The 23,015-nt window shown below is 33.6% G+C and overlaps 2 protein-coding genes across 2 annotated transcripts; one reads left to right on the top strand and one right to left on the bottom strand.

Moving 5' to 3' along the window:
• The first annotated feature begins 11,588 nt into the window (after positions 1–11,588).
• Positions 11,589–12,715, top strand: LOC120092884 (10 kDa chaperonin, mitochondrial-like). The gene is made up of 3 exons (XM_039051126.2): positions 11,589–11,839; positions 11,936–12,075; positions 12,493–12,715. The coding sequence occupies exons 1-3, from the start codon at positions 11,735–11,737 to the stop codon at positions 12,539–12,541; spliced, it is 294 nt and encodes a 97-aa protein (XP_038907054.1). The 5' UTR covers positions 11,589–11,734; the 3' UTR covers positions 12,542–12,715.
• Positions 12,716–14,330: 1,615 nt separating this feature from the next.
• On the bottom strand, positions 14,331–15,471 carry LOC120092882 (B3 domain-containing protein At2g31420-like). Its single transcript, XM_039051125.2, has one exon. It carries the CDS (start codon positions 15,101–15,103, stop codon positions 14,363–14,365), a length of 741 nt encoding a protein of 246 aa, XP_038907053.1. The 5' UTR covers positions 15,104–15,471; the 3' UTR covers positions 14,331–14,362.
• Between the last annotated feature and the right edge of the window lie 7,544 nt (positions 15,472–23,015).

The raw sequence follows: 23,015 nt of genomic DNA, 5'->3' as shown, positions 1-23,015 counted from the left end.
AAGACCAATTTAGCTTAGAGAGATTTTATCTTAGGCTCCATGTAGTTTGTCCCGATCTTACTACTGATACTACTTGTTAGTTGAAGTTCAGGATTATGAATATAAATTTTATTTGATTGATAGAAGGCCTCAACAACCTTCTGTCCATCAATCACAGCCAAGAAAGACTTTTTTGGAGGAGATTCAAAGAGGAAAGTTTTATTGGAAATTGCTGGAAGAAGAGTCTTCAAAGGTAATTATCCTTTTCTCTTAATTTATGCTTAACGTTCAATATCAAACATGATAATGCCTGTATTTTATTTCTTAATTTTTCTGTAATTTCCATCTTCACAAAATCAAAATAAAAACGATAAAATGCTTCCGCTGGAAATTTGATTCCTTTTGTTTTCCTGGAGTTAGTTATATATTTTGACACAATTGTTGTGGTTTAGCAATCCATGCAGTGCTAGCAAATAATTGTCTTCATGTCAACGTTTATGAAGCGTACATCCATTACCGATAATCCTATTCTTCTATTTTTAGGTTTTGTTCATTTGATGTTGTAATTGTTGTCAATATGATTATCTACAATCATCGAAGTTTTTATCTTATGATCTGGTTTATTATGTCTTCTTGTAATTTTATTTATTAACAATGTTTGTGCATTGTTTGTAGCCAATTATATGTAATTTGTTTGTTAACATTTGACTTTTCTAATAGATTCTTGAATTTTTTATTTTTGTGTTTAATAGATTTCTAAAATATCAATTTTGCATCCAATAAATCTCTTACATATTAAAAATGTTAAAAACTAAATGTTATATTAGACATTATATTTAACTTTGTATCTAATAAATACCATTGGACATTTAAAAAAAAAACTAATGTATTTATTAACTAAAATTTTGAATTTTTTAAGTTAAATTAGAGACAAACAATTTTTTTTTGTCTAATAAAACAATGAGCTTTTAAACATTTTTAGATTTATTAGACTTAAAATTGAAGTTTTATAGTTCTATTATAGATTTGTTAGAGTCAAATTTAAAGTTTAGAGATTGATTAGTCATAACTTTCAACATCTAGAGACTAAACTCGTAATTTTACATTCATATAAATGTAAATTTAATAGCATTGATATATGATATCTAGATTAAGTAATGGGTTGTTTTCAAATATAGGAAAATGAACCAAAATATTTATAAATATAGAAAAGTTTTACTGCCTCCATACGATAGACCGCTATAGACTACTATGTGTAAATATTTTCTGCAGTTTTATCATTTAAAATAATTTCTCTTAAGTAATATTAATTAAAAAAAATTCTATAAACTTTTATTGAATTATTCACCTACTCCCCATGAAGTTATATTATTTGTTGGAAATTAAAACAATGATTACGTGGGAATTATTAAAATCAATAAATAAAAAAAAAGTGTTTTTATTTAAAAAAAATCACAAATAAAAAAAATTCAAACTATTTATAGAAATAACAAAAAAAAATACTGATAGACTTCTATTAGCCTCTATCAGTGTCTATCAGTGTAGTCTCTATCAAAGAAGATTAAATTTTACTATTTTGTGTAATAGTTTCCCTTATTTTTCTATTTTGAAAATCTCCCTATTTTATTTTAATGTTGGAAAATGTTGGAAAATAGAATAGCTCTGTTCATTTGTGGAGGTCAGCAATTCTATGTTCCAGAGAGCTTAGAGGGAATTCTCTACGATCAGAAGACTCTTTGACTCCTGAAGCTGACCATGCTTGAAGACTGAAGTCTTTTGAAGATACAAGCATTCTGAAAACTGAAGTCCTTTGAAGATACAAGCATTCTGATCACACTTGAAGACTGAAATCCTTTGAAGATACAAGCATTCTAAACACGCTTGAAGACTGGAGTTCTTTGAAGATACAAGCATTCTAAACACGTTTGAAGACCAAAGTCATTTGAAGATACAAGCATTCTGAACACGCATAAAGACTGAAGTCCTTTGAAGATACAAGCACTCTTCCAAGACTCGAAGCTCAAGAACATCCACACGCCGTGCTTCTATACATCAAGCGTACGTATTCAACCGAGAGAGAATCAGAAGATCAAGCACTAGAGATCGAACCATATCGCATCAAATTAACATCAACACCAACTTAAGTTCAACTCCACGAAATAAGTTTCTCTAGAAGCCTCGTGCGAACACTAATCCTTCAAGAAGATCAACAAGCCCAAAGGCCGATCATCCAACTATAGGATCTAAAGGCAACACTAGAGAGGGGGTGAATAGGGTTGACTACCAATTTTTAAAAATAATTTTATCTTCAAACAATGCTCAATAAAGTTAACCCACTAATTTGATTTAAGAAAATTTATGCAAGACAAAACTTAAATCATGCAAGCTATGATAACTTCAAATTTAAGGACAATTTAATCAAGGATAAATTTAAATAGCACACTAGAAATTAAATCATGCAATTAGGAAAGATTAAAAAAATAACTAAGACAAGAAGCAAAAAATTGAAAACAAGAAATAAAAGAGAGAGGAAGAGAAAACACCGGGAGTTATAGTGGTTCGGCAAATTGCCTACTCCACTCTCCAAGACTCTTTCTTGGGTATTTCACTAAGTAAGCCTCTTGCATGTAAGGACCAAACCGACACACGACCCTCTTTTTCCTAGGCTAAAGAGAAACCTAGGATCCTTTTTACTGGTTCAAGATCAAACCAGTTTCTTTTTCTCACAACCCAAGGTGTACCTACACCTTAATACAATTACTAAAAATTAAAAGAAAACCTCACAATATTACCTCTTGAAGGCTAAATACACAAGTTGAGCACTAAAAAAAACTCACAAAAATAACTCTAGGTCAATTTAGGAGCAAGGAGAACAAGAATTTGATAGTAGAGAGAGAGAGCTTAAGACTTATAGCTTTTGGTGTATGTGAATGAAGAGTAAAATCAAGTCGAATTTATAGGCGAAGGGGATAAATTTTGGCCATTGGATATGATTGCAAATGAAGGGTGGAGATTGAATAAAAATAGAAAAGGAAAGGATTTGTAATTAAGAGAGGAATTGAAAAATTGGAATTATTGAGATTTGGAGAATAAAAAAGGATTTGAAGGATGACAATTTAGGAAGGAATCAAATTTGAAAAAAAAGCTGAAATTTGATGAGAATTTTGGAGGAAATTAGATTAGGAAATTAAAGGAAAATAAGGAAATAAAAATGAAAATAAAAAATAGTCGGATGATATGAGCACCACGCGCACAGGGGAGAGGATTAAGCGTCACGCATCGCATTCTGTGAAGAAACCGCAGGCACGTGTAGTGCACGCACACGTCCATGCATGAAGCTGGGTGACCGCCACTTGTCATTATCTCATTCGTCCACAGTCGCCACGTTATTGCCACGTCATGTGCCACGTTATCGCCACGTCAACAAAAAGATGACCGGTTGGAGTGCCATGTCATCAAAATTGACCGTTTGTGTGCCACGTTGGATTTCCTCTCCAATCTTCTTTTGCTTATAACTTTCTTGTTTGAACTCCAATTTGAGCGATTCAAATTGCGTTGGAACGTCTTTCCGAGCTTTACAAGATAGTGACTCTGAAACACTAAAAATCTTAGTACAAAAAATCTGAATTTGTTATCATCAAAATGCTTGGTTTGATTGAAGTCCTAAAGCTAACACCAAGAAGATCAACAAGCCCAAAGGTCGATCGTCCAAGAAGATCAACAAGTCTAAAGGCCGATCTTCCAAAAAAATCAACAAGCCCAAAGGTCGATCTTCCAAAAAAATCAACAATCCCAAAAACCGATCATCTAAGAAGATCAACAAGCCCAAAGGCCGATCATTCCAGAAGATCATCAAGCCCAAGGATGATCATCCAAGAAGATCATCAAGTCAAAAGGCCGATCATCCAAGAAGATCAACAAGCTAAATGTGGACCACCCAAGAAGATCAACAAGCCCAAAGGTCGATCCTTCGAGAAGATCAACCAGCTTAAAGATTATTGTTTATTTTGAAAGCAGCAAAATACTATGTATTAGAAATTGTATTCACTTTCCACAAAATTAATACAAATACAAAGTTAAATTCCACAACATAAATTTCTATTGAAATCTTGTGTGAACAGTAACATTTTGAAACTTAAAAATATAATTAAAAATACGCTTAAAATCTAAGGATGAAAAAGGTATATTTCATCGATTCAAATTTTCTTTACCTTTATTTTTTTTCCCACTAAAGTAAAATATTGAAATTCAATTGCTTGCGTCTTGGGTGTGAGGGGAAATATTGCCGATGGTTAATATGATCTTGGAGTATATTAATAATCACCAACTATTCCCTAATTTTATATGTTTGACTAGGGGTAATAGTCGGTTCGATTTTATTGATTTTGGAGCCAATAAAGAATCAAACCAAACCAATCGATTTTACAAAAAAGGGATCCAAACCAATGTCTAATAAAGAACAAAACCAATTGATTGGTTTTATTTGAATTGGTTTATTATCAGTTTGGTTCTCGGTTTTTGACATTTTCTTTTTTTCTTTTAATTTTTTTAATTTTTATTTTCACATTATTTTAAATCGGTCTTTTTTGCTAATTTTAAATTAAAATTAGATCTATTTCTTTTTTTTTTATAAATTGAAATTTGACATTTTTATATTTCTTTTTTTTTTTTGCCATTTTTCTAAATAAAAAATATACATGTTCGATAATAATTGGTCTTTTATCTAAACATCAAATATACATGGACCATAATAATTAAAATATTAAAAAGATCCTAATGAAGAGTTTATTTTCAAGGCTATATATATATCATTGGTTCGGTTCTGATTTGATTGGTTTTTCAAATAAAAAACCGATCCGAACCAATATTTTTTTGGTTTTCTCTGAATACGAACTAATATGTCCAATTTTATACTAAAAAATCAAATCAAATCATTTGATCGATTTGGATTTTCGATTAGTTGGTTTTTTATTGCACTCCTACATTTGATAGTTAAATGAAGATGAGTTCACAGTGACTATAAAACTAGACAATGCTTTTTCTTTCTTCATTTTTTTATTTTGGGGTTGATTTTATAATGTTTATATAATTAGGTTATGCTTGGATTGGCGAGATTAGACCAATGTTAGACTTTTGAGTTGATTTTGTTTTTATTTTTCTCCCTCTATTGGAAAAAATGTCAACAAAGACTGGGCAAATTATGGTGTACAATTGTTTATATCCATTTTTTTTTTTTTTGTTCTACATGTACTGTACTCCTTCTCGGTATTTATATAAATGGATTTTTAGATGTGATATTTCAATCACTTGTTGACTGCTGTAATGCAATAATTTTTCAATTAGAAATCGACAATTTCCTAACAAACCTTTCTCACTTAGAAGTCAGTGAAGCACAAAAATAATCAACTTTAAATCATTTTATTTTAAAAATATTTTAAACAAAGTTTCTTTGTAAAAATTGACTAACTTTTAACATTCATGACTTGTATTCTTTCCTTTAAATGGTTAAGTTTGTAAACAAACATTTGAAATTTTAGTTAAATTTTAATAACGAACATATTATTTTTAAAATATTTTGTTTAGTTACCAGACCTTAGAGAGGATTGAACTATTATCACAGTGTTGTGGATTTTTCTAAATTCAGAAGTGTGTCCAATTTCATTAACCTCAAACTGAATTTTAAATGAAATTACTTAGTAAGAAATAGTTATCCATCAAATTATTCATGTTTATAATATTGAATTCAAACACATTTATTATCTTATACCATTAAATAATAAAGCTTGTAATTTGAATAGAATGATTATATAATAAATAATAAATTTAAAAAGGTTATTTGGGGGTCCATGTGACCGAAATAGACATCTCTAAGAATAACATTGTGTGATTTGACTGTCCAAAATTTATTTAATGTTCCAAAAATCGTAAATGTATATGTTTTAACAAAATTTCTCATACACCAAAATGAATATAGTTCAACTGACATCTAGTATGTAGTATCATCCAAAATCCATAAACTGCTTTATGACAAATAGGAGATAGACTAAGGGCTCATTTGCTAACGTCTTTGTTCCCTATTTCATGTTTCTGTTTCTCATTTTTCAAAAAATGAATTTGCTTGATAACATACTTATTTCTATATTTTGAGAAATGTTTAAAAAATGGAGGTAAATTTGAGAAACTTCAAAAAGTAGTTCCTCCGTTCATGTATTTATTTAACCGCTCCATAGTCGTTTCATGTTAGAGAAATCCCATCAGCAGTACACATACACAAAAAGTTTCTCCAATTCAGCATACACAGGACATGTCACCTCCCTTCTAGAAGAAAAATTTGTTAGAAGGAATATTTACTCAAACTAATAAAAAACGCACACTTGTATTCAAATCATTCCATTTATTCTTTATTATTTCTCTCAAACGGCTATTTAAAGCTATTGTATTGATATCATCAATGGTACAACAATACAGAAAATACAAGAGGGTGAAAATTAACTTTTCAGCTTCCTTTCTCTTACCTTTCTGTTTTCTAACTTAGTATCAGAGCCATTAATGGCCAACGCTCTCTCCACCGGTTCATCTTCCTCATCCACAACCATTTTCAGCAACCCACCATTAAATCAACTGTTGAACCAAATCACCACAATCAAACTTGACCGAAGCAATTACCTACTATGGAAAACTCCTGCACTACCCATTTTGAGAAGTTACAAGCTAGAAGGTCATCTCACAGGTGAAAAACCCTGTCCTCCGAAATTCATCTATGCAACAACTGATGAATCCGGTCTCCTTCAAGGTGGAGACATTGTCGAAAGCGCCGATGAGGCCTCGTCGAGCTCTGCTCGTTCCAGAACGGTCAACCCCCTGTTCGAACAATGGATCACGATAGATCTTCTGCTCCTTGGATGGTTGTACAACTCGATGACCCTTGAAGTGGCCCTGTAGTTGCTAGGCTTCAACAATGCTAAGAACCTATGGGAAGCCACCCAAGACCTTTTCGGCATGCAATCGAGAGCAGAGGAGGACTTCCTCCGCCATATCTTCTAGACAACCAAGAAAGGTAACTCTAAAATGAGATTATTTACGTATCATAAAAACTAACGCCGACAACTTAGGACAGGCCGGGAGTCCTGTACCTAGACGATCCTTGATTTCTCAGGTCCTTCTCGGTTTGGAAGAAGTTTACAACCTGGTGATTGCTGTCATACAAGGCAAACCAGACATCTCTTGGCTGGATATGCAATCTAAGCTCTTATCTTTGAGAAACGTCTGGAACACCAAAATGCTCAAAGGAATCTAGGCAATATTGTACCCACTGTGAACGTAGCTCAAAGTTGGAACTCCAGTGATGCTAGACAGACCATCAGACAAACTCTCGACCTCTATTTAGTCAGCAATGATGAGGAATAATGGCAACTTCAACTCCGGTCGAGGACGAGGTCATGGACGCAGTAACAAACCTACATGTCAAGTCTGTGATAAATATGGTCATTCAGCCCTTGTATGCTTTAATCAATTTAACAAAGAGTTTATTGGAAACTTTGGGCAGAATAAAGGAGGATAGAGCTCAAATCCTAGAAACAATACTAGACCCAATCCCACTACATTCGTAGCAACCCAAAACTCCAACCCCTTTGCCAGACCTGAGATTGTTGTGGATCCAAATTGGTATGTGGACAGTGGAGCCACAAATCATATTACTCCTGACTATGTAAATCTAAACAACCCAGGTGAATACTCAGGTAATGAGAATGTCATTGTAGGAAATGCAAATAAACTACAAATCTCTTATATTGGTAATACCTCTTTGTCTGATGGAAACAACACCGTCCTACTTGAGAATGTGTTGTGTGTGCCTGAAATTACAAAAAAATTGCTTAGTGTGTCTAAGTTAGCTCAAGATAACAACATTTATTTTGAGTTTCATGATATTCATTGCTTTGTTAAGGACAAGCGTACGAGTCGAACTCTTTTGAAAGGAAATCTTAAGAATGGGTTGTATCATCTGGATCGGCTGTGAAAAGAAATGAGGAGTTGAAGTATCAGAACACTGAACACAAAAGGCTTTTGGACATAAATAAGAACACCTCTGCATTAGTTTTGTCTGGAAAAACAGCAAGTATTAATGTAGCTGTATCTAAAGCCATCTGGCATAGCGCTTAGAACATCCTTCACAAAAAATTTTGAATTCTGTTATTAGTGAATGTAATTTGCAAGTTAAAAGTAATGAAGAGACTCTATTTTGTGAATCCTGTCCTTTGGGTAAAGCTCATAATCTGCCATTTTCTAAGTCTGAAAGCCATGCAACAAAACCATTTGAATTGATTCTCTCTGATTTATGGGGAGCTGCCCCTATTGTTTCATCATATGGCTACAGATATTACATCTTGTTTATTGATGATCATAGCAGATACACCTGGATTTATCCCTTGAGACAAAAAAGTGGTGCATTTGAAGCTTTTCAGCACTTTCTTGTATATGTTCAGAATCAGTTTAACAAGACAATCAAAGTGCTTCAGTCTGATAACGGAGGGAAGTATGCCAAAATCCATCATCTATGCAACTCAAAAGGAATTATAACCAGGCTATCGTGCCCCTACACCTCTACTCAAAATGGTCGAGCAGAAAGAAAACACAGACATGTAGTAGAAACCGGCCTTACACTGCTAGCTCAGGCCAACTTACCCTTGAGTTTTTGGTGGGATGCCTTCCTCACAGCCACAATGCTCATAAACGGGTTACCAATAGAGGTACTGCAAGGTAAATCCCTTGTCTTTGTTCTCTTTAACAATAATTTAAATTTTTCAGAGCTCATGGTCTTTGGCTGTGTCTACTTTCTATATCTCTGGTCCTTTCAGCACAACAAGCTCAACCTTCACTTAGAAAAATGTGTGTATCTGGGTCCTAGTTAACGGCACAAAGGGTTCAAATGTCTGTCCAAAGCTGGTCGAATCATCATCTTTCGGCATGTCACCTTTAATGAATATAAGTTTCCCTTCACCCAATTATCCCAGGTAAATCCCAAATGCCAACATATTCTCTCACCCAACCTCACCCTGCCCATCCTTCCACCTTCTACCACCTTAAACACTGAAAATCCTTGCCCACAGAACGATCCCATACCTGATCGTTTACCTCAACCCCATCGCTCACCAACTTCATCTTTACACGATCGTATACCTATATCAAATTCATTACTAAATGATCATCTACCTATCCCTTCCTCACCCGATTGCCTACCAAATCCATTCCTAAACGATCGTTCACCTACACCTGATCGCCTACACGATCATATACCAGTATCAACACCATCCGATTGTGCATCTATGGCCTCCTCTACCCGACACCTTCAACCTGACTTTCTGAATCCTCCATCAGCCAAATCTATCCCCTTACCCACTCATCCCATGATAACCCGAGGGAAAGTTGGCATCTTCAAACCAAAAATTTTGACTATTTCGTCCCTAGTTGACTGGTCTATAACTGAACCCACTCGGATTCAAGACGCCATAGCTTCTCCTCCTTGGAAGCAAGCCATGGATGCCGAATATGCTGCTCTAAAGCGGAGTCGTGCCTGACGACTTGTGCCTCCCACACCAGATATGAATATTGTGGGACACAAATGGGCTTTTAGAATCAAGCGAAACTCCGACAGTTCAGTACAATGCTACAAAGCACAGCTTATAACAAAGGGATTTCACCAGAACACAGGCATCGATTTCTTTGAGACATTCAGTCTGGTTGCCAAGACTTCGACAATTCGAGTCATTCTCAATATTGTTGCCTCTCACGGATAGAGTCTCCGACAACTTGACTTTGATAATGCCTTTCTGAATGGAACTCTAGAAGAAAACGTGTATATGACACAACCTTTCGGGTATGTACATCCGTCCTACCTACATCATGTATGCAAGCTTGACAAGTACTTTATAGACTAAAACAGGCCCTAAAGGCCTGGAATGCCGCCCTTACAAAGGAACTTCTTTGATGAGGATTCATAAACTCCAGGTCAAATTCCTCATTGTTCATCTATAAGAACTAGCCCTCTGTTATTTTTCTTATATGTTGAGGATGTCATCGTCATTGGTAATGACCCCTCAATAATCAATCATCTCATTCGATCGCTTGACAACACACTTGCTCTAAAAGATTTGGGACAGCTAACATACTTCCTTGGCCTTCAAGTCCACTATTTTGTCTCGGGCCTCATCATAAATTAAGCAAAATATGTGGATGATCTTCTAAATCGATTACAACTTACAAATCTTAAGCCTACTCCATCCCCTAGTGTACTTGGCAAACACTTATCTATTGCTGATGGTACTCCTGATCCCTTTGTCTATAGAAGCACAATTGGTGCACTACAGTACTTCACCACAACCCGACCTGATATTGCATATATCGTCAATCACTTAAGCCAATTTCTTCAGAGACCAACTGATGTTCACTGACAAGCTGTCAAACATATCCTTTGGTTCATGAGCACAACCAAACCCTTTGGTCTACTGTTTCAACCAAGCTCCGACCTATCAGTCTCTGCATACTTTGATGCAGATTGGGCTTCCAACATCGACGACCAGAAATCAGTTGCAGCATACTGTGTATTCATTGGAAACAATCTCGTTTCTTAGTCATCCAAAAAGCAAGCAACCGTAGCTCGATCGAGTATTGAATCTAAATATCGGGCCTTAGCACACACTACCTCTGAAGTCATCTGGCTTAATCAACTGATCTCGGAACTCGGGATGTTGTCCTCTGTCAAACCCATCATCTGGTGTGATAACTTAAGCGCACCTGCGATTGCCACCAATCCTGTGTTTTATGCCAGAACTAAACACATTAAGATTGATGCTCACTTTGTAAGAGACCATGTTCTTCATGGAGCCTTGGAAGTTCGGTATATCCCTTCAGCCAGTTAACTTGTCGACTGCCTCACAAAACCGCTTACACACTCTCACTTCCAGTCTCTTCGTTCCAAACTTGGCATACTTGATGTACCCTCTCGTTTGAGGGGGGATGTTAGAGAAATCCATGTCAGCAGCCCAATCAGCAGTACACATACACAAAAAGCTTCTCCAATTCAGCATACACAGGACATGTCACCTCCCTTCTAGAAGAAAAATTTGTTAGAAGGAATATTTACTCAAACCAATAAAAAAACGCACACTTGTATTCAAATCATTCCATTTATTCTTTATTATTTCTCTCAAACGGCTATTTAAAACTATTGTATTGATATCATCAATGGTACAACAATACAGAAAATACAAGAGGGTGAAAATTAATTTTTCGGCTTCCTTTCTCTTACCTTTCTATTTTCTATACATTTGCTAAAATTTAAATATAATATATATAATAATAATGACATAACAATAACTTATTATAATAAATTAAAAAAGAAAAAGTAAATGGAGCGACGGAGAATGCAAATTGTCTAGCTTGGAGGGAATTATTTTGCAGGGGCGGGTTCTCACGGGTCCATCTCCGAAGAAAATGGACATCTTTAATTCAGTTACATACACAAACGGGCCCATTTGGACAACTACAAATGTGGCCCAATGGGCCTTTAACTGGCTTCTCCAAAAGCTCTAAAACCCTACCAACATCAAAATCTCTAAACCCTCGTGTCCTAGAACCTTCTACTCTCATCCAGAACCCCATATTTGCATCTCTTTTTCTTTTCTGTTAAAGCAGCCACACTCTCCATCTTCTTCCTCGCACCTGAGCTCAAAAACCCTAATTCTTCGAGCACACTCTAATGGCGAAGCGCTTAATTCCATCCCTCAATCGTGTCCTGATTGAGAAAATTCTTCCTCCTTCCAAAACTTCTGCCGGTATTCTTCTCCCCGAGAGCTCCACCAAGGTATCTCTGCAATGTACCATTCATTCTCTCTGTTATTCCTTTTCAATTTCCGTTTCTTCGTTTTGATTTGGTTTCTATTGGCATTTGTTCCCTTAGTTGAACTCCGGCAAGGTGATTGCGGTGGGTCCTGGTGCACGGGATAATAGCGGGAATCTGATTCCAGTCTGTGTGAAAGAAGGTGATACCGTTCTTTTGCCTGAATATGGAGGCACGCCGGTGAAGCTCGGGGACAAAGAGTATGTTTCTAAACAGTATTAGTTTCATTTCTTGCTTTGTTTGCAGAAATGACCGTCTTTGATTCAAATCTTCCTGCTAATTATATTTGCCTCCTTATTTCATTGTCATTATCTCATTATTAATGTTTCCTCTGAACTGATTAAGAACAATGGAGGACTAAAATTAATTTGGGTAGAACTGAATATTTGGAACTCCAGGATCAAACTTAATATTTTTGAAAAAATTAGAGAGAAATAAACGAGATTAGAAGATTCAGGACTAGGGGTGAATTTGAGATCAATGATTTTAGAAATTGCCGATTCTTCCCAAAACCTTTGCTGAATCTTTCTCAAATTCTTATTAGGCTAATACTAAAGTAGGATGTAAATATTATTTTTCATGATTTTGGTTTGATTTCTTTCGTGGTTCATCTGCAGGTTCCATTTGTTTAGAGATGAAGACATTTTGGGAACTTTACATGATTGATCGATTTAATTCAACAGAGATTATGCTTTTGCTAGAACTCCATTCTGGTACTTTTGAGTTAGGGTTCTTTCATGTTGTAGCTTCTTATTGAATGCTAGAATGAAGGATATGATCAATTAATGGTTTGTTTTCCATTTCGATTAATCTTAATGGAAATTCCTAATCTTTTAGTCAGCATTTTTCTTGATGGTGTGAAGGAATGGAGAGAGAATTTTATTGATGGCTAAGGCAATTTTGTAGGACTTTTTTCTTTTCTTTTTTTTTTTTTAAATAATGATTGCGAAAATAGGGTTGTTTTCTTGTTGATCTTTCGAGGATATTTAGATAGGTAGGGCAGTTTTTGAGTGGCTTCAATTTGCATTCTTATCGGTTTTTCTTTAATTAAAGCTTAATAAGGAAGTATGAAGTAAATAATAATTATAATAATTTCAGAAAATATTTTTTTGTTCTCAGAGATTTTGGGTAGCTTGCATTTTCGTACAATACAGAGTTCTAAATTGATTAATAGACATTAATACTAAAGATTTAAATGCCAAAATTGAAATAAGCATTTAGTGAAAAATTGAGTCTAAAGAGTAGAACTTGAAATCTGAAACTAAATTGAAACAAAACCTAAATTTAAAAGTAAAATTTTAGTATTTGAAAACTTAGGTATTGAATTAAAATCAAATCCAAAATAAAAAGATATCTTTCCCAAATGGCTTGCATTGATCCAGATTTTCTTTACTGTATTTTTTTCCAATAAAGTAAAATATTAAAGTTCAATTACTGGTATCTTGGGTGTGGGGAAATATTGCCGATGACTGCTGTGATATCGAGTATATTAATAATCACCAATTATACGCTAATTTTGTACATTTTTGGGTTAAATGAAGAGAGGTCACAGGGACTGAAAAACTAGGCCACGCTTCTTTTTAATTTCTTCTTCTTATTATTATTTTTAATTTTGGGGTTGACTTTATAATGTTGGGTTATGCTTGGATTAGCAAGATTAGGCTTTTGAGTCGATTTTATTTTTATTTTATCCCGTGATTGGAAAAAAAATGTCAACAAAGACTAGAGGGATATAGTTAGTTTGTCACTCAAATATTTCATAAGAATATTAAACAATAATCCATGCGTAGAAAATAAGATAGATTTATGAATCAAAGGGAAAGTTTGGGAAAGTTTGTTAAAGATTTGTTGAGTCATATACAATATTATTTCCCGCAGCATATTTTCTTTCCTTATCTAGAAATATTTATTTTGTCACATATTTTCCTTGCTTGAGTCACAATTTATTATTTCCAAATGGAAATTTTGTTTCTTTTCTTGGTCACAATTTTTAAAGATAGAATAATAATTTTCTTTTAGAATTGTTGCATTTGATTATCATTGAAAAGTGTTTCTATTCTTGATGATCGAATTGGTTTTTTTTTTTTTTTTCTTCCTATGCTCTCCATATTTCATCGTGCGATTGCATTAATTGAAAATGCTGGAGTTAGTCATTTGAAGAAATAAAAGCTCAGAATCTTGTATGCACGTGATTAGCTATATTGTTCTAAAATGAATTTGATTATAATATTTAAAAAATACATGGAAATTTTAGCCATCTACACCAAATTCCCCCTTGTATACATGCTCAAATACAAAAAAGGCGCATTTGGACAACTACAAAGTTGGCCCGATGGGCCTTAATTGCATTCTCTAAAAGCTCTAAAACTCTAGAACATCAAAATCTCTGACCTTCTTCCATCCAGAACCCTAATTTTGCTCTTCTTTTTATTTTCTATTAAACCAACACAACACCACTCTCCATTCTCTTCACTTATAAACGCTAAATTAGCAAGGTGCTAACTTAACCATAGCGAAGCAAACATGATAAGCTTCGTTTTCATCATCTTTTCTAAAGCTCCAAATTTGAATATGTTGTCCAACTTTTAATCCCGTTTCCTCCACCAACGAATTCCATTGTGTCGTCAAACAGTACACATCTCCACTTCCAATCTTCCACTTCTTCAAACAAATCATTCTTTCTTCAACATCATCTATAATCACCGTGTTTATCCCCTTCTTGTTTTGGTTTTCCACTTCGCTCAAGAGCTTCCTCTCCTCCTCTGTTGTAAAATCAAACAACAGTTTCTTTATCGGCATGGACAAACGGCCATGGTTTTTGCTTAAATCAGTGTCTTCAAGTTGTTTCTGAATCACCAGCCTAATTTCATACCCACCCATCTCCACGATCCGATCTCTCAATGCTTCCGGCATCTCAGGAATCGATGGATACTTGCTCTGTTTTGCCTTCTTCTTCCTCTGTTTCTTAGTTGCAGTCTTTGGCGTCAGAGGATTCTTCCTTTTGTGGGTGTTGCTAATTTTTTCAGGGTTAACATCAGAAACAGAGTTTGTCATCTCTATTAGTATTGTCGCAGCCTCCAACATAGTCAGGGGGAGTTCGGATTCAGTCTCGGGTTGTTTTTTTCCGGCGCCGGAAGATCCCCTTCTTTTTCGAGGAATGTAAATATTGTCTAAATCAGGAAGATCAAAACCCATTCTGAAGGCTTCAATCGCTGGACCCATTCCCATTGTTATTTCTCTTAAAAACACGGAAAGCTTGAAATTAAACCGGCGGGAGATGCTTAATGGATGTTTAGTTATGGGAGTAGAATTACTCAATCGGAGTTCAATCTCAGATTTATCTCCGGAAACCAAAACTTAATAGGAAATTAATTCCTAATTTGGTTTCATTTCCTTTTACAATTCAGATTGTTACCGTTAGGGTGAGATATAATTTAGGAAAATATTAGAAAATCTTTGGCCGGAATATTTTTCCATAAATGCTCGATTCGCCCAGCTCCGGTCAAACTTCGGTCAAATTCTTCTCTCTAAGATTTTCAATTACCGGCATCACTGCATTCTTTTTTTAAAGAAATTATATTTTAATCCCCAATATTTCTCTATATTCTTGTTTGGGTAGGCGGAGTTTTTTGTTTTTTTGGTTATTTTTTCCAAAATATTTCGTTAAAAAAAAATTCCAGTTTTGGGGGAAGATCGTGGAAATTACTCTCGCTCTACAAAGAAATTATTTGTTAATTATAAATTGAAATTTATTTAAACTTATTGTTTGGAGTTTTTGACTTTTAAAGTAGATATTGCACTTGGAGTTTTATTTATTAAATTAATTATTTTTGTGAATTTATGTTTCTATTTTTCTTCTTTTCTATTAAGTTCAATGTTGAGGCTGAGTTTTGAGAGGAAAATTACTTATTTAGATTTTATTTGGTAACTATTAAATCTGTACCATATCATCCACATTTTTTTTTACCGTGATTTGTATATTTCTTGTGCAATGATCGAAGCTTAATCAAATTCCAAAAATAAAACAATTTTTTGAAACTTTTTTTAGTTATCAAAATTTGACTTGATTTTTTAACCATTCATGCAAAGTAGATAACAAATACAAAAATTTAAAGATGATAGTAGTGTTTATAAACTTAATTTTAAAAATAAAAAATAAGATGATTATCAAACAGGATCTTTAAGTGAATTTATGTTTCTATTTTGGACTTTTGAGGTGACAAAATGGAACCCACTCAATAAAAAAGAAAACAAGTTCTTTTTATTTCATACATTTCGTATTTTGTATTCTTTTTAAGAACATATTTGTAATTGGTATAGTAATTGTTATATAAAATTTAAGTTACATTGTTTTCTATTATAAAAAGGGTTACATTGTTTTTATATTTATTTATATTTTTTTATTATCATTCATATATAGACTGCAATTTTAATTTAAATTACATATAAAATTTGAAATTTAAGGATTAAATTGAACAAAAACTCAAACTTGAAAGATAAAATTATAATATTTTATAATTTGTGGGCTAAATTAAAATTAAACTCAATTTATGCTTAATAACTTTCTAATACAATTATTGGTTCAAATTTTCTTTTACTTTATTTTCCCCTATTTTTTTCCCACCAAAGTAAAATAGTAAAGTTCTGTACATAGGAATTAAATGAAAATAAGGTCAAGGGACTATAAAACTAGACTTTTTTTTTTTAATATAATTTTAATTCTGGGTCAACTTTATAATGTTTATCTAGTTGGGTTGGACTTTGATTGGCAAGATTACGATTGATAGTTGGGTCAATTTTATTTTTATTTGGGGTGTCAGGACAAATAGCAAAACCTATGTGTGTGTATATATATATATATAACACTGAAAGATTTAAATTGATCTAAATATGATAAAAATAGGTATAAAATTCGACTAGTAACAAATTGAAATTTTCAAAAATATGAAAAAAAAAATACCCTGACAAGAATATGTAGAAAATAATGAAAAAAAATATTTAGATAGAATCAAATGTGTGGTAACAAACATTTACAACATATGTTCAATTAAAAATTAGTTTGAACAAATCAAGCACATATTAGAAGTTAAATTTATATGTTGGAGAAAAATCAGTAAGCAAGTAAATCATTATTACAAAAAGTAGTTATTTAGAATCTAATTAATATAAAATAAATTTCAAATTCAAATTTAGCAAGAAAAATCAAGAAGGAACTATTTATTGTTATTTTATTGAATGCCTACAATTTGATAACAGAAACCTCAACAATTACACGGTATCTGTAACTACATTCTTACTCCAACTTCAACAATTATAGTGTATTTATAAGAACAAAAACCACAAAACCAGCCACCCCATTAAGGACAAAATAGGAATTCTAAAATATCACATACGTGATCTACATGTAATAAGCCAAAAATCTTATTATTTTTCAATTTTGACATTTTTTCAAAAAAACTTAAATCGAACCTACATATTCTTATTCCTCTTTTATTTTTATCCCTTGATTGAAACAAATTACTCAACCAATCAAAGCAAAGAAAATGGAACTAGATGGTTGTCCCCTTTATACTCCTCGACCAAAAAATGGAGGAAGAAGTCAAAAAAAGAGAAACAAAAATTACAAATATATCCTTAATACTCCGCCTTAAGATGGAAAGTGAATATCAATCACAATCATCTTGGATAACAAAGAAAGAAAAACTTTAAAGCAAAGCGCCTTTGTGAACATATCAACAAGTTGTTGTTGAGTTCGAGCTGGAAGAAGGTTGACAATGCCATTCACAACCTTCTCACGAATAAAATGACAGTCTAACTCAATGTGTTTCATACGCTCATGGAACATCAGGTTAGATGCAATATGAAGAGCAACATTATCATTGAAGGGAATCGGATTCCTGCAAAAGCATGTGATCGCCATGCAATTTGAAAATCAATTTTATAACATACAAACATAGGATAGACATTCAATAAACCTAAGTATGCTTCTAATGAGGAAGAAAGGGACGAATAGAACTCACTGTTGAAGATTCCTCTTCTTTACGTTTTCCTCTCCTTTGGTTATGAATAAACTCGAACCTCTCAATGAAAAAAGACACCACCACAAGAGTTTTTCCATTATTCTCTAGGATTCCAAGGAGCTAGATATATGGGTTCCAACACCTTGGAAGAGTGAATGAAGGTTGAAAGAATGTTCTTGAGAGAGTAGAATATAGAGAGTAGAATAGAATATAGAGAGTAGAGAGAATATGAGAGTGGAGGCTAGGTTAAATTTCACAAAAAAGAATACCCTTGCCCTAAAAGAGTTATAATGGTATATTTATATGTAGAGAGTAATCCCCTTTTCCAAGCTTTCCACTCTCAATCATTAGTTGATTGATTAATTAACTATTAATTAATCAATTAATATATAAAGTAAATAACTATATAATAAATCATACTTAATATAGAGTTAATTAATTAACATATAAATATCACGTCTTCATTTGCATACATCTCTCTTATACTATAATTCTATATGAATTCAATTTATATGAATTTAATATTTAAATCTCATTCAAATATATCTCTCTTATATAGTTTGGATTATAAATTACATCTATAATTAACCATATTCTATAATGTATCAGAATATTCTATATATTAATATATTCCTTTAAGTAATTTGAACAATTCAAATCATTTCTCATTATTGCCTTTAGCTAGCTAACAAGGGGGCCTTATGAACCTAAAGATTAGAAGTTCTAATGATATGAGATTAATTAATTAAACTCTTTAATAAACTTAATAATTATAAATTAACTATCGATCACTCCACTAAAGACCGATAGTTGCACCCTTCGCACTGCAAACGTATTTCTATGTCCATCGATATAACCAATCAATAAAGAGTCGACCCTTCACAAATTGCTCATAACTACAGATGGGTCAAAATATCATTTTATCCCTATAGTTACATCTAACTCCTTAAGTATCACTAATTTCTTTAATGAACAAAAAGTTTATAGTTCAACTATAAACTAACACCTCTCGGGTCAGTGAGAGGTTGAGACCTCATTATTCAAGATCCGACATCCACTGTTAAGGGATCAATTTATCTACTTTCCCTATGATCGAGAAGGAGCAAATTCCTTCTTGTGTAAGTATGTTCCCACCTCCTTACTCGAAAAAAATTCCAAAACTGGTAGGCTTGTTGAGTCGGTTAACTTGGTCACTCTCACGCATACAGATCAAAAAATTGCCCTCATAAACAGGAATTCACAACTCACTTAGGATTAAGGTTAAGTCACCTATGGTCATTCTAGTGAAATATTGGTTTCTTCAAGTAATGGTGTTATAAAAAGAAACCAATCATTTCGTGGTTCAGTCTTGTATAAACTCATTACAAGATACCCCACTCACATGTCTCCGTATGAACAATATGGTTCATATTATCTGTAACATTTATAACTCATGTAACAATTATAAAGTGGGTCGGATTCGCGGTGTTACCAGGATAAGGTACCCAGTCTTATCCATTTACTGCAGACCTTTTAGGTTATAACCTGAACATGAACCACTTGTATGTCTACTACATATTGTTCAAGTGACATTACATAACCTTGGATCTTAGTTTATTATATTGCATTAATGCAGCCTAAATGTCAAAAAAAATACCTCCTACTTTATTAAATAAATAATTTGTTCTTTCAAAATACAAATTACGAGATACAAGAGATTTAGGATATTAAATCCAACAATCTCCCACTTGTCCTAAAACGAGTGGGTTGTACAATATATAATACAATACAATAAACTAGGGTATATAATGTGCCCAATGAAATCTCCCACTTGCCCTAGGTTAGATGACTCATATCTCGTAGACCTAGACTTTCTAGGTGGCCATAAAAAAGTTTAGTCGTGAGAGCCTTTGTAAATGGATCAGCAACATTATGCTCCAAAACAATCTTTATAACGACTACATCTCCTTGTTGCACAATCTCCCTTGTGAGATAATATTTGCATTCAATATGTTTTTCTCGTTTGTGATGTCGAGAGTCCTTGGAATTTTCCACAACCACTATTATCAAAATAAAGAGTGATTGGCAAGGTCATGTTTGGAATGACTTCCAAATCCGTCAGAAATTTTATAAGCCAAACAACTTCTTTAGTAGCTTCACAAGCACCTACATATTCTATCTACATAGTGGAATTCATAATACATCCTTGCTTAATGCTATGCCAAACTGTAGCCCCTCTATGGCAGATATCAGGCCTAGTACATGGAAGATGTCAGGCCTAGTACACAGCAGATGTCAGGCCTAGTACACGGTAGATGTCAGGCCTAGTACACGGCAGATGTCAGGCCTAATACAAAACATAACATACATAAGGCTACCTACTGCAGATGCATAGGGATTCTGCCTCATTTCCTTAACTTCTTGAGGTGTCTTACGACATTGTTCCTTAGAAAAAATAATTTAATGCCTAAAAGGTAATAAAATTTTCAATGAATTCTGCATCGAATACCTGACAAGAATTTTGTCAATATACGATGCTTGGGACAAGACTAGTGATTTTTTCTTACAATCCCTAATGATTTGGATCCCTAGAACAAAGTGTGCTTCACCCAATTCTTTTATTTGGAACTGAGCAGCTAGCCATTCTTTAATTTTAGTCGAAAAACCTACATCATTCTTGAATAGGATATCATCCACATACAACACTATAAAAGCTACTGAATTATTGATGATCTTCTTGCAAATGCAAGGTTCATCAAAATTTTGATCAAAGCCATAAGATTTGACCACAGTGTAACACCTCATATTCCAAGATCGAGATGCTTGTTTTAATCCATAAATGAACTAATTTAGCTTGTAAACTTTTTGCTCTTGACCTTGTTCAATGAATTCTTCTGGTTGAGACATGTAGATTATCTCATCAAGATTACCATTCAAAAAGGAGTCTTGTCATTCATTTCCCATATTTCATAGCCATATTATATAGCAATGGACAAGATAATCCAGATAGATTTTGATATAGCAACAGGCGAGAAAGTTTCCTTATAGTCCACTCCTTCGACCTTAGTATAACTCTTTACCACTAATCTCGCCTTAAAGGTTTGCACCTTTCCGTCTATGCCTCTTTTCCTCATATAGACCCATTTGTAACTTATAGGTTTAACCCCAGTAGGTTTATTTGGAAATTGATAGACATAATTGAAGTAAATAGACTCCATTTCTAGATTCATGGCTTTTACCCACTCTTCCTTGTCCACATCATCCATTGCTTACTTGTAGGTCAATGGATCCTCAATGTCATCATCTTGTATGGCATTTTAAGTTTATGTTGGACCCAAAAAACGAGTAGGTTGGGATATAATTCTCCCACTATGTCGAAACTCCCTCAACTCTTGAGTAGGATGTGCTTATCTGGATGAACCAATATCAACAATTCTAGTTGAAGTTCTTCCTTCTTCAACAATTCTTGTCGAAGTTTCAGCAGTTTCTTTGGCAAGTTAATTCAATATGATTTATTTCTTGGTCTATGCTCTCTAATGTGGTCTTCTTCTAAGAAAGTTTCATTTGTCGATACAAACACTTTATTCTCTTCAGGATCATAAAAGAGACCACCTCTCATTTCTTTGGAGTAACCTACAAAGAGGCATAATTTTGAACGTGGTTCCAATTTCTACGGGTTTGTCATAAACACATGTGTTAGACATTCCCAAATCTTGAGATGTTGTAAACTACTTTTACAACCTCTTCATAATTCGAAAGGCATTTCAAAAACACTCTTTGACAAAACTTGGTTCAAAATGTATGTTGCAGTCTCCACTATATAACCCCAGAATGAGATAAGTAGAGAAACATAACTCATCATGGATCGAACCATGTCTAACAGGGTTCTATTTCTCCTTTCTGATACACCATTTTATTGAGGTGTACCGGGTGCTGATATTTGAGATGTGATTTCATGTTCTATCATATAGTTATGGAATCTTATATCAATGTACTCTCCACCTCGATCTAATCGAAGTGTTTTTATCTTTTTACCCAATAAATTCTCAACTTCTTATATTTTTTTACTTTCAAGTGTATCAAACTTACGTTGAAACAGATAAACATACCCATATCTAGAATAGTCATCAGTAAAAGTGACGAATTATTCAAACCTTCCTTTTGTTTTAACACTCATCGGACCATAAAGGTCTGAATGTATAAACTCCAAAGTTATTTTATCATTTTTCCTTCTAGACGTGATTCACATACTGGTAAAAAAATTTCTTTTAACTCGTTTAGTAGTCCATTTTTAACCAACCTCTCAATCCTATTGAGATTAATATGACCTAGTCTTAAATGCAAAGAATGAGCATTTTATTTTGGAGAAATCTTTCTTCTTTTGTTTTGTGTGGTTGCAGTGTTGAACATTTCAACATTATGGAGCATTTTAAATATTAACAGCCTTAGTACATATAAGTTACTTTTGTTTGTTGCTGAACATATATCCACACCATTTTTTTAGACAAACGCTTTATCACGATTGAAAAATATATTATAAGAATGTTCTAACAAACATGAAATTGAAATCAAGTTCCTCTTAAAATTAGAAATATTGTAAACATTGTTCAACAATATAAACTTTGAATTGAAAAATAATTTTAAGCTTTCAACTGCAACTGCCGAGACGACCTCCCTTGTTCCAACCTGTAGAGACATCTCTTCAACCTCAAGTTGCTTTCAGTAACTAGTTTCCTGTAAAGAAGTACAAACATGGTCAATGGCTTCTGAATCAAGTATCCAGGCATTATTTTCATTTTTCACAAAACATGTTTCTAAAACCAGTAAATCATATTTACCTTCTTTGTCATTCTTCTTTCCATTCAAAATTTACATTTCCAGTTCCTATCTTTGTTGCAATGGAAACAGGTTCCCTTTGCAACATTGACCTTTTTGCCTTTTTGGGCAACAGTAGGCGGGATAACTTTATTTTTCCCCTTACCATTTTCTTCTTCTTCCATTTCTTAGAGCCAGTAGAAAAAGCGCGGACTTTGTCTCAGAGGTAGAACCCCTGTGGAAATTTTTCGAGGAACTGGCAACATTTGCCTCCCCATATTGTCCTTTGACTTTCATCAAAGACTCATAAGTCTGCAGCTTGTTAA

This window comes from Benincasa hispida, chromosome 12, assembly GCF_027475165.1.
Source record: "Benincasa hispida cultivar pf3 chromosome 12, pf3_genome.v1.1, whole genome shotgun sequence".
Classification (NCBI taxonomy): Eukaryota; Viridiplantae; Streptophyta; class Magnoliopsida; order Cucurbitales; family Cucurbitaceae; genus Benincasa; species Benincasa hispida.
Note: the sequence above shows the minus strand (reverse complement) of the source record. Positions and strands in the feature narration are given on the sequence as shown.

Coding starts and splice junctions, on each gene's coding strand:
- LOC120092884 (XM_039051126.2), top strand. CDS start 11,735: ATGGCGAAGCGCTTAATTCCATCCCTCAATCGTGTCCTGATTGAGAAA. Junction 11,840..11,935: donor TCCCCGAGAGCTCCACCAAG/GTATCTCTGCAA, acceptor TTGTTCCCTTAG/TTGAACTCCGGCAAGGTGAT. Junction 12,076..12,492: donor GTGAAGCTCGGGGACAAAGA/GTATGTTTCTAA, acceptor GTTCATCTGCAG/GTTCCATTTGTTTAGAGATG.
- LOC120092882 (XM_039051125.2), bottom strand. CDS start 15,103: ATGGGAATGGGTCCAGCGATTGAAGCCTTCAGAATGGGTTTTGATCTT.